The sequence below is a fragment of the Cynocephalus volans genome, chromosome 11, assembly GCF_027409185.1.
Source record: "Cynocephalus volans isolate mCynVol1 chromosome 11, mCynVol1.pri, whole genome shotgun sequence".
Classification (NCBI taxonomy): Eukaryota; Metazoa; Chordata; class Mammalia; order Dermoptera; family Cynocephalidae; genus Cynocephalus; species Cynocephalus volans.
Genome location: NC_084470.1, coordinates 125,274,565 through 125,286,619, shown reverse-complemented (window position 1 = coordinate 125,286,619; position 12,055 = coordinate 125,274,565). Strand labels below are relative to the sequence as shown.

Genomic DNA, 12,055 nt, shown 5'->3' with positions numbered 1-12,055 from the left:
CATCAAAGCTCCTTAAGGTCTCCCAGGACTGAGGAGCTGGGCTCTGGGAGTCACTTCTCCGAGAAGGACAGGGCAGCCTCAGGTCTGGCTTGGCCTGGGCCAGGCTAGGCAGTGGTTAGAGATGGGTGTGGTTAAGTCTCCAGCTCCTCCAGCTCCATCCCTGGACCTCTTGACTATCAAGAGCGGAGGCTCATGAGAAACAGCCCGTTTCCCATAGCTGGAAATCTGGGGACCTTCCTTGGGGTGAGGAGGACGGGCTGTCCACAAGGCCCCTTCCCTCTAGCAGGGATCCACCAGGGTGGGGGCAGGGAGCTTGAGCTTGGATCATTTCCATTCCTGCCCTGTAGGGGTCACTCTAGGACCTGGGAGCACAGCGCCCCCTGGAGCCACAGTGCCCAGGAGAAGCCTGTGCCCTGGATTTGAGCAAGTCAGGTAAAGGGGTCCTGGCTCGCCTGTCCCCCTCCACAGCTTGAAGGGCCTGGGCAGATGGCTTTGGGAGGGGGCTTGGGTGTGGCATGGGCATCTGTAGGCTTCTGGGCCTGGCTCACTTAGTCCTGGAGGTGTTCCATTCTGGGGGGAGGTGGGCTGGGAAGGGAGATGTCTCCAGGGTGTCTGAAGAAATTGTGGGCATCCTGACCTCAGACCTGAACACCTTCGACCTAACTATGACTTGTTAGCCCCCTTCCAGGTCTCAGTGAGAGTGCCCACAGCCCCTTCCCTCCACCAGGGACCCACCAGGGCAGGGGTGGGGAGCTGGAGCTTGGGCCACTGAGAATGGAGGACTTGATTTTATATTTTAGACAATTGCAATGAGTTAGGCCCAGGAAGCCAAATATTAGCAAGTTCCCAGGGGATGACCCATCTGAGGAGGCAGCTTCCCAGCAACAGGACAGTCAAGACCTGCTAAAGGGAGGGGGAGACAAAAAGACACAGTGGGAGGCCCCACAGCCAGGCTCTTCTAAGAGCTGCGAGTAGTGGATGTGCCAGTTTGGGGACCCAAGTGCAGGGTGGAGAGAGAATCGCATCAGGCAGCAGGTTCTTTCTGGCCCACAAGCAGGTTTCCCTGGGCCGTGTCTGGTAGCGGCAGACGTGTGGGGGCTCTTAGTTCCCCTACCATGGAGCAGAAGTGGGATTGTGAACTGGGGAATGGGGACAGAAGCCTCTGGGAAGAGGGGGCTTCAGGATTTTAGCAACCAGACTCCCAGAGACAATTCCGCCCAGAGGCAGAGGAATGGATGTCGTGACTTGGGAGCCCTCCTGTGAGTCTGAGATTTCTCTGTGCAGAGAGATCTCTGTGTCGAAGGCTCCCAGGCAAGTCGGGATGGATCAGGGACCTTGAGAGGGTCCTGTATCCTCCCATGGGGAGAGAATGGGATGTTGACATAGGACCTGGCACTGGCACTGGTCAGCCAATTCCTTTTCTCATAAATGGCCGGGGCCTGCCACCTGTAGCTTCACCCCTTGAGAGGAGAATCTCATCCTTGGGAAAGACCATCTCACGCCTGGCCTGGCTACTGTTCTCATTGCAAACTGCAGGCTGCTGCCCCGGGTGTGCAGATGAATCCACATCATAACAAGCAGAAAACAAAGAGAATAACCTTGATGTCATCGGCTCACAATGACTCTCGGGAGCCAAACTTAGAGGGTGAGCATTTGGTCCTGGACCGGGCTGTCTCTCAGTTAACTGCAGGAGCTTGGAAGTGGTAGCGGTTGCCCGGCCCATGCTGGAGATGTTTAATGGGCACAAGTCTGCCCACTCCTGCCTGCCCCTTTCACAGCTCTAGTCTCGGTGTGCCTGTCCCTTTTCAGGCCTGCCTCCCTGAGAAGCCTAGAGCTGGCCCGGGAACTGGACACACTAGGCTGTAAGCCTGGAGAAGCTGGTTCTTAGAACCGGGACCAAGCCCAGCTGGTTTCTGAGCCTTCTTGGAGGGTGGACGAGGATGGCTCTGCCGTCCTCTCCCATCTGGCGGAATCCGCCAAACTCCTCCCAACTGCATCCCTTTTCAGGATTGCGCCAAAGAGAGAGAGAAGCCTATCAGTTTATTCTGGAATTTCTAGAACAAGAAGAAATGGTAAGAAAATTCTCTGGAACTTTTTAATAACTTAGGAGGAAAGTAGGAAAAAAAAAAAAAAAAAGCCGGGGCTCGAGCTTCCTTGGGTTTTGAGCACGAGCCTGGCTAGGAAGCCACCTGAAGTTCAGCCCGTTGTTGCCTCCTGACCTGGGCAAAGCTTAGGTGGCCAGGCCACTGGACAGGGCATCTGGGGCTCAGGCTTGCAGCTCTCTTTCTGTACGAAGACCTTCCTCAAAAACCCCTAGCCCACCCCTGCAGAGACGGCCAGGACATTGGTAAGCACCAGTCCCGAGACAGGGACACTGTGCTGAGGAAATCAGGTGAGCAGCCTGTCCTTTGGCCTGGTCGATCTGAGTCTGGGCTGGGTGTGAGGGGCAGGGTGGGATGCGGGACTCACCTGTAGGCAGAGCTAAGGGCTAAGACTGGCTGATGGCAGAAGATTGTGTATTATGTCCTAGTCTGATGATGACAAGCTGAAGTTCCTGAGGGCTGTGGAAACCTTGAGTGGCGCTGTGCATGCCCAGGCAAATGGCAATATGAATGATTACTATTCCAAAACCATCCTGGCCAAGAAAATTGAGGTGAGAAAGACCCAAGCTCTTCTGGGAGTTGGCCATTCGGGGATGAGGGTGACAAATCCCAGACCCGAGGGCTGGCGTCTCTGTCTCTGAGGAGAATCCTTGTTTCTTCCTGGCCCTTCTAGACACTGATCCTCAAAGAGTCCACTGAGAGTGTGACCAGCAACGTGCGTCAGCAAGCCATGCAGTGCATCGTGGCCCTGAGGTTCTTTCCTGCGGGTGTCCCCTCATAGCCCCGGGGTCTCTGATGCTGAGAACGTTTGGGTTGGGAGGAAGGGCAAGGTTTGGGGACTTGATTTTGGGGCTGTGGGTGGCAGGGCCCTGTAGTTGCCACTTCATCTGCCTGCATCCTGGGGAGATGGGGTGTTCTCCAATTTCACTCTGGGATGCTTTCAGGACAGCCAGTGTAGGGAGCTTCCCCCAGTGGCCAGGGCTTCCTTCCTTGGAAAGTGTTTGGGGGCTCAGGTCCCTACTATTTCCTGTACCTCAGAGAATGGCAGAGCAGGCTCCCCAGAGGCTCCTAGAAACATAAGCCAGCCTCTCGCAAGGACCCCAAAGCCCCTTGTCATGCCTCACCTCTCCCTGCAGCCAGGTGAACCCACCGTTCCACTTGTCCCAGAAACTTGACCTGGCAAATGTTGGCATCTCCAGCATATTCTCTCTTCCGCTTGTCATGCACACTCTAGACCGAAAAGAGAGTGCCAACCTCTACCTCCAGGTAATCCCTCCCATCGTCTTAGCCCCTGGCCCCGCTCCTCTGAGCCCTCCTTCAGAGCCCCGGCCCTCCTGCTGCTCAGAGTAGCTCTGGCTGCCTCATCTTCACCAGCTACCCAGGGACGGGCCCGTGCTCCCACACCGTCCGTGGCCTCTCTCTAAGGCTAAGGCTCGCATTGCTCCAGTTCCATGACATCCTCAGTCTTGAAGGAGACAGTCTAGTAATAAAACCCATAGATTCGGGCCGAGCCCGTGGCGCACTTGGTAGAGTGCGGCGCTGGGAGCGCTGCGATGCTCCCGCTGCGGGTTCGGATCCTATATAGGACTGGCCGGTGCACTCACTAGTTGAGTGCCGGTCACGAAAAAAAAAGGACAAATACAGGTACAAATAAAGTCTACATAAAAAAAAAAAAAAAAAAAAAAAAAAACCATAGATTCTATGGAATAACTGACCAGTAGACTGCCAAATCTTCCCAAGGATTTTTTCGTACTAAACATAGAAGTTTCCTTAATCTGACAAAATGAATCTCTAATGGTGAGAGGGGGCCATCTTTGTTGGGGAGAATTGCCCAATGCCTACATTTCACTGTTTTGCCTGTAATTTGGGCTGGACTTGGTCGAGTCCTCAGTGAGGCCAAGAAAGGTCAGCTCCAGGGACAGAGTGAGGCTGCTGCATGTAAGGGGTGCTTGGGCGGCAGAGCTGGTCTGGCCCCCTTCCTTCCTCCTGAGGAGGGGGACAGGCCTGGGGGCATGTCACTTGGGATCGCAGCTAGCACCATGGCATGCTCCATGTCTCCTCACTTATCAGACAGTCCAGGCCTTAGATGACATGTTACAAGCTCTTGTGATGGATGATATGAGCCCAAACATGTTCGTCCTGCAAAACTTCCTGGAGGTAAGTGGCTGGAGAAATCGGGGAAACCAAAACCTGATATAGTTCTAGTACGTTGGAAGGAAAGGAAATGAATATAAGGACAGTCTGGATGTCATTCTAGTCCAAAGACCATCATTTCTCCAACCTCAGTGTGCATAAGCATCACTTGAGGACAAATTCCTTCGTCTCCCCTGAGATGTCCTTCTGAGGATTGTGTTTTGAGAACCGCAGTCATTAGGCTGAAGATTCATTTCTATCCAGAACTTGCGCACGTTGGGGCTTTAACAGTGATAACATTTACATCCATGTCAGACTTTCATCTTCTTCAGAGTATTTCCCCGGTTGCAGTGTCTGCTGTTGCTCTATGAGAAAGAAACCTCAGTGCTCACCTGTCCAGGCTACTTTTATGTTTATTGATGTAGTGCCCACAAGACACTCAGAGCATTACAAAGTACTGCATTAACTGTTTTTAGAGCCTTCCAAGTATTCTTAGTCATGACAAATTGTCATTTCCAGAGGGTAAGTTTGAGTTGGGGAAATAGCCAAGAGTTACTTGAAACCAACAGTCATGACCAAGATGATAATCAATTCGGGTAATATGATTGTGCATAAAACATTACATGTGACTACAAATAAGGAAACAAGATTGCCTGGGTATATACAGAGGGGAAATTTATCCATATTTGGATGAGTGACATAGTCCTTTCAGAGTGTATCGTTTCTGGCAGGCTTGCTGAGAAGCATTTCTGTGTTTTTAGTCAACCTCACTATAAAGGTAACAACAAATGCTCTGTTATGTGGAGTTTGTGGAGAATAAAGACGGTAAGCTCCGGTCCTGGGCAGGGTGGAGCACTTCAGAAACCCATTGTGGGCGTTCTTGTTATCCAGAGATAAATGGTGCCCTGCAAAGGTACCACTGGTAACAGCTTCCAACATTTCACAGAAAATAGTGAACAAAATAGATTTATCTTGATAAATGGAATTAAATTATAAAAATTTATTTTCATATGCAACAAAATTTAGGTTATATTTGATACTTAAGTAATTCTTAAAAAGTTAAGTGTGTATATGTTAGACATAATTTTTCTTACACAATTACATCATAGCATAATACAATATCATTTACTTCCAAGTTTGACTTTGCACAGCAGGATCACAAAGAGGATCTTTTTTTGTTTTTGACCGGTAAGGGGATCGCAACCCTCGGCACAGTGTGGTCCGCACCACACTCAGCCAGTGAGCGCAACGGCCATCCCTATATAGGATCCGAGCCTGCAGCCTCGGCACTACCAGCGCCGCACTCTCCCAAGTGAGCCGTGGGGTCGGCCCTGGAAAGAGGAACATTTTTGCCAAAACATTTGAGGGTTATATAATTTTCCTAAGGGCCTGCTTTTCTTTTGCCTTCATTTATTTTTTATTTTTATTTTTAAATTAAGGTATACTTTTAGAAGGAAAGGACAGAACTGTGGTTACTAGAAGTGGAAAGGGGAGGGGGAGGGGAAGGGGGTTAATGAGAAATTGGTTAATGGACACAAAGAATGATTATGTAGTGTAATGATGAATAAGTTAATCATCCTAATTTGAACATCACACTTTGTACACAACTGTTGATAGTCAGTTTTGTACCCCACAAATATGTATAATCAATTATGCTTCAATAAAAATGAATTAATTGATTAATTAAGGTATAATTTACATGCAATATAATTCACCCTTTTTAACATGTAGTTTTGTGGGTTTTGACAAACACCTATAGTCATCTAACCACAACCACAATTGAGCTATAGAGCAGTTTTATCATCCCCTCAAAACTCCCCATGACTCTTTGTAGCCAACCCCTCTCCCACCTCAGCCATGACTGATCTGTTTTCTATCCCTGTTAGAAATGGCTGATCTGTTTTCTATCCCTACAATTTTGCTTTTTCTAAAATATCATCTAACAGGTTCAGGTCCCTACACTGGCCAGCTGCCGAAAAAAAAAAAAAAAGAAAGGAAAAAAACCTCAAAACAACAACAACAAAAACCAATAAAATGTCATCTAAATGGAATTTTGCAGAACTCGTACTTGTATGTGGCCTCTAGAGTCTGTCTCATTTCATCTAGCATAACGCATTTGAGATCCATCTATGTTGTTATGTGTATCAGTGGTTTGTTCCTTTTGATTCTATCATGGTGTAGATGGGTCACAGCTTGTGTATCCATTTTTCAGCTGAGGAACATTTGGGTTGTTTCCAATTTGCAGTGATTACAAACAAAGCTGCTATAAATCTTTGCGTACGAGCTTTTGTGTGAACATGGGTTTTTATTTCACCTGGGTATCTACCTAGGAGTGGGATGGCTGCATTGTATGGCATGTGTATGTCCAACTTTATAGGACACTTCCAAAGTGTTTTCCAAAGTGGCTATACCATTTGGCGTTCCCACCAGCAACGTCTGAGAACTCCGGTTGCTCGGCAGCCCTGTCGGCACGTGGCATTGTCAGTGTTTTATTTTAACCATTCTTATCTGCGTGGAGTGGACTCTCTTCACAGTTTTAACCTATGTTTCCTATGACTAATGATGTGGAGCATGCTTTGTGGGCTTATTTGCCTTCTGAATATCTGCTCTGATGAAGAATCTGTTCAAATCTTCTGCCCATTTTTGATTGGGTTGTTTTCTTATACTTGAGTTTTGAGAGTTCTTTACATATTCTGAATATAAGTCTTTCGTCAGGTGAGTGGTTTGTATGTCTCCTGTTCTGTGGCTTGCCTTTTCATTCTCTCAACAGTGCCTTTTGAAGAGCAGGAGGTATTCATTTCGATAAAGTTCAAATTGTTAACTTTTTCTTTTATGGTTGTATTTTTGTTGTCTTCTCTAAGAAATCTTTGCCTTACCTAAGGTCTCAAATCTTTTCTCTTGTTTTCTCCTAGAATCTGATAATTTTAGGTTTTAAGTTTAAGTCTGTGATCAGTTCTGAATTAATTTTTGTATTGGATGTCAGGTATGAATGGTGGTTCATTTTCCTTTTTTGGAGGGGGGGCACATAAATGTCCATAATGGGGTTTAATGCTCTGGGGGAAAGACCACCCTGAAGGACAACTGTCCAGCAGCGATGACACACAACACACTTTTCCAAAAGTTTGCACCAAGCAGGACCATACCTGGTAGGATCTCAACCTGGCGTAGTAATAGTTACACCTATCTCATAGGATTGCTTGGAGGATAATGTGAGCTTTCATATATGGAATGCTTACTTGTGTCACTGTTATTATTAATCTCCAGAAATTAATGGCTCTGAATTTCATCCTTTAGAGACCCCTTCACTTTTGCCCCTGGCCTAGCAGGTAGGGGTTTGTGTGGAAATGCTACCAATAGAACCCTATCTCCCCACCTAATCCCATCCCTCTTTGCCCTCTGCTTTATAATTCTACCTCTAAGATGCAGTGCTATCTTTAAACATCCCTGTAGGAAGAGACTCAGAAAGTAATAAGAGAAGTGCCAAAGATTTTTACACACACCCTTGCTTTGCCAAGTTCACAGTGCCCTGCACTCTGGTACCTGCCACAGCTCCCTCCCGCGTGTCTTTTTGGCAGTCAGGGACGTGAAATGAAGAAAAGAAAGGAAGGGAGCAGTGCTCCCATAGAAGTGTTCACGGGGTCTCTTTGCTCCCTTTCCAGATCATCTTACCTTGGTCAACACTGTCAGACAAAGTGCACGAACAGACCCGGGCTTTGGGCATGATTTCCCGGTTGCTGAGGTTTACGTGCAATTTCCCTGAACTATCGGTGAGTGCTTGGGGTGGGGGAAGGGCTGAGCCACTGGGCCCTGCTTCTCTGCACATGGGTACCTGACTGAGCCTGTGGCTCTGCAGGGGGTAACTGGAGGGTAGGTGGTCAGAGTGCCCCCCTCCTTTTTTGGCATTAGTGCCTTTTCTATTCCTGTGGAGCCAGAGGTTTGACTAGTCTATTTGGTTTGTCACTGGCCTAATGAGCTCCAATTGACCAGACACATCTCAGCCTTGTTGGAGGACCCTGGCCTAGATAGCTGGGCGGGGTCCATAGCTTCCCACTGGCAAACGTGTTGCAGGGCTCCAGCTGCCCCATTTCCCTGGGTGCTGACTTGGAAGGTTTTTCTTAACCAGGATAGAGTGTGGAGCTGGTGAGGCAAGGGGACGCATACAGGCAAATGATTTACTGAGGCAGAGGGGAGGTTGGAGAGGGATGGTGGTCATGGTGGGGAGCAGGCCCTTTTGGGATGCTGGAGAGGTAACTGGTTTCCTCTTCCCGGCAGCACATGACAGAGTTCTCGATGAGCGGAACACTGATGGGCACATTAGGCCTCTTCTGCATGAACCCCAGCAACAAGATCAGCACAGAGGCTGCGGAGGCACTGCACTACTTTCTCAAAATCCTTGTGCTTCAAAGAAGTAAGCAAGGTGGCCACCCGGCTGCAGCATGGGGACCCGCTGAACAGCAAGCGCAAACAAGCACTGCTCACAGAGTGCATCCGCTGTGTCAGGCACACACCAAAGGGCAGTTCCCTCTTGTGGGGACACTGGAGTAAATACACTATGATGCCCCAAGGCTAGGGAGCCCAGCTGATCAGTTATAAGCAGATCTGGAAACTTTATTTGGATGTGCTCCAACCCCATCGCTGATGCCAGGCCCTTTTAAAAGAGATTCTAAGAAATTCTTGGGGAAAATGGAGTGCAAGGCTTGCAGCCACCTATGGAATAAAGCTTGGATCCTCAGTATTTCCCAGTTATCCCATCCCTATTGCTAGGCATAGGACTGGGAAAATGAGCTTCCTTTCTCAGGGAAAAAATTTGGCAATCCCTGATCTAGCCCTTCTCTGTCCCAGGAAAACCAAAGATACAGACAGTCATACACACCTTCAGAGGTGCCAGGAGAATTTGCAATTGTCCCCTATAACTTCTTGTGATTCAATAAGGATATACTTCCCGTAGGACATTTGCTTGGCTCCCGGGGGTGGGACAGTCCACGTGCTTGCATGGTGCGGGAGCAGCAGCTGCAAGTGGATGGGACTGAGTCCCCAGCCACATTCTGCCTCCACTCACTGGCCCGGTGCTAGGGAACTGTCCCCGTTCTGTTGGGCAAACTTGATTTCCTCCATTCGACTCTGTTGATCTCCAAAGTTTGGAGGGGAAATAGGGAAGGGTGTATTCCTTTATCCCTGTTTACGCCCTGTCCTTTAATTGTTGTTTTGGGATAGGAGGTATGAAACACCAGACAGAGGCCATCCTGAAGGATTTACAGAAGCACTTCCGCGGGGAATGGCTTGCCAGCATGCAGGATCTCACACTGGTAACCCTCTCTCTCCACCATGCATGGGTGCCCAGATGGGGAGCGTAGGCAGGAGAGGAGGAAGACCGAGGAGAGATTGTTGAGGACCTGGTTGGGGCCGTGGAGGAGTGATCCCCCCCCCAGGGGCGTGTCTCCAAAGTTCAAGGTCTCGTGGATAGCAGGCTGGAGGGTTACAGCCCGTTCCTCTAGCTGCACTTGATTGAGGTTTGAGGTCACTGAGAGAGTTTTTCAAAAGAAGATAGTCAATCCTATTCTCCACCTACAGATTATGTCCATGAACTTTTATTTATGGCCTAGCTTTAATTTTATTCATTCAGCAAAGTGTATTGTTCGTCTTAGGTATGTTGTCCCCAGGCTCAGCCAACTCCGGCCAGAGGTCCAGGAGTCCTTCACTATTTCCTCTCCCTTGCTCTCCATGTCCAGTTCATACCACACCTGTCCCTTTCTGTCTCCTAAATAGCTCTTGAATCTGTTGACTCTGTCCAGCCTCACCGCAGCTACTGTGATTCAGTCCACTGTCATCTCTTGCCTGGGACACTGCAGCAGCCTTTTGCTAACCATCCTGTTTCCAGCCGTTCTTCTGCTCACAGAACTTTCTGCACTACAGCCAGGGAACTATTTCTAAAATACAAATCTCATCACATCATTCCCCTTCAGACTTTGCACTTACTCCCCATTGTCCTGATTCTGAAGTCCACACTAATTCACTTGGCCCATGAGGCCCTTCATGATCTGGCTCCTGCTGTACCTGTCCTGCCTCTTCCTATCTCAATCCCCCCCTTCCCACCTGGCCCCGCTCTCCTTTGAAGGCACAGTAGTCAGACAGAACTCCTCTCCACTCCAGGCCTTTGCACATTCTGTTCCCTCTATCTGGAACACTTTGCCCCCCTTTTCCTGGTGTGTGGACTCCAGAAAGCCTTCTCTAATCTGTCAAGTCTAGCTTCCATGCCTCCACCATGTTCTTACCTGCATTTCTCACACTGCACTGTAACTGCCTGTTTACTTACCCTGACCTGATGGTCAGTTCCTTGAGGACAAAGACATGGGGTATCTTGTTTACAGTCGTCTCCAGCTGCCAGCAATAGAACCGGGCAGAGTTGGGACCCAATGAGCTTCCCATTGAGGTAGATCCAGAGACATAGGCACGTCTGCTTTATGTAAAAGCAGTCCTCCTTGCTTTGGAATGCTGTGAACTCACTAAACATCAGCACCAATTTGCAACGGACTCACCTAATTGCCTTCCAAATTCAAAGTAGAAATGCCTTTTGCATTGTCCTCTGTATCATGTCGTCTTGGACCATTGTTCCTTCCTGGTCATTTCAGTGCTGGTGGCACTCTGGAGCTTAGCCTCACACCAGAGAATAGCCCCATGCTGGCCAGGGACTGCCTCCACTGGACCCTGGTTGACTGGTCTCTTCGAAGGCCACAGGCTTTGGGGCAGTCCCAGAGTGCAATACGGGCACTGCAGAGACAACTGTTGTTCTTCTGTCTTCAGTTCTTCATGAAATACCTGACCCCCGAGGAGAGAGCGGATATGATCATGGTGGCTATGGAGGCCTTGGTCAGTCCCAGCAGGCATGATGTCGCTGCAGCTTCCCAGATGTTAAAGATCATCTTGAAGTTCACTGTTCCAGAAATTGGGAAGGTAGCAGCTCTGGGGGACTTAATGGTTCAAGGTCAACTTAAGGATTTTTCCTTTGTGTTCTGTCTGGGTCTTAATGAGTTTTATTTCCTACCGGCTTGAGTTTAAGGAATTGTAATCCTTTAACCCAGAGGAGAAAAATAAGGAGCTGTTTGCAGTTGTGCGAGAGTCCCTGCCATGGGAAGGGGTGACCATGTGGCCTCCACCTCTGCCAGGAGGGAAGACAAATTGAATCAAAGCTATAGCAGGCGACCTCAGTCAGCCCTCCTGATTCCAGACAGCATGGACTAGACATGTTAGGCTCGTAGGTGCCCTTCTCCTTTCAGGTGGGAGAACGCATGGTCGAGGACAAGGGTATGTATACATAACGTCAGGAGACACTGACATGAGTAAGAGATGGAATACAGAGATTCCTTTGTCAGAGGTGGGACTGGTTCTCAGTGAAATTAAGACAGTACAGTTTATCTTTATCCGTCCTTTTTTGTTTTTTGTTTTTTTTTTGACCGGTAAGGGGATCACAACCCTCGGCATGGTGTCGTCCGCACCACACTCAGCCAGTGAGTGCACAGGCCATCCCTATATAGGATCCGAACCCACGGCCTCGGCGCTCCCAGCGCTGCACTTTCCCGAGTGAGCCAGGGGGCCGGCCCCTTTATCTGTCCTTTTTATTATACCATTTTATAAGATCTTATAGACTAACGGATTCACTCTCATTTTAATGTCCTAACCCATTTCTCTGTCTTCCTCATGACACCTCCATGATAGGTCCTATGAATACTTGCTGGGTCTTACCCCTTCCACCTCTCTGGCCTGGAGAGCCATCTGATTGAACGCCTTGCAGCAGACCACTGATAAGCTCTTAGAGTTGAAGG

At 48.9% G+C, this 12,055-nt stretch overlaps 1 protein-coding gene across 1 annotated transcript in view; it reads left to right on the top strand.

Annotated features, from left to right (window-relative positions):
* The first annotated feature begins 1,699 nt into the window (after nt 1-1,699).
* The window catches only part of LOC134391140 (maestro heat-like repeat-containing protein family member 7), a 35,036-nt gene continuing 24,680 nt past the window's right edge, over nt 1,700-12,055 (top strand). The window contains exons 1-9 of the mRNA XM_063115073.1: nt 1,700-2,072; nt 2,531-2,653; nt 2,776-2,855; nt 3,239-3,368; nt 4,173-4,259; nt 7,895-8,002; nt 8,508-8,643; nt 9,450-9,541; nt 11,037-11,186. Coding sequence (XP_062971143.1) covers nt 1,941-2,072; nt 2,531-2,653; nt 2,776-2,855; nt 3,239-3,368; nt 4,173-4,259; nt 7,895-8,002; nt 8,508-8,643; nt 9,450-9,541; nt 11,037-11,186 — 1,038 coding nt within the window. The 5' untranslated portion in view covers nt 1,700-1,940. The remainder of the gene's footprint in view (nt 2,073-2,530; nt 2,654-2,775; nt 2,856-3,238; nt 3,369-4,172; nt 4,260-7,894; nt 8,003-8,507; nt 8,644-9,449; nt 9,542-11,036; nt 11,187-12,055) is intronic.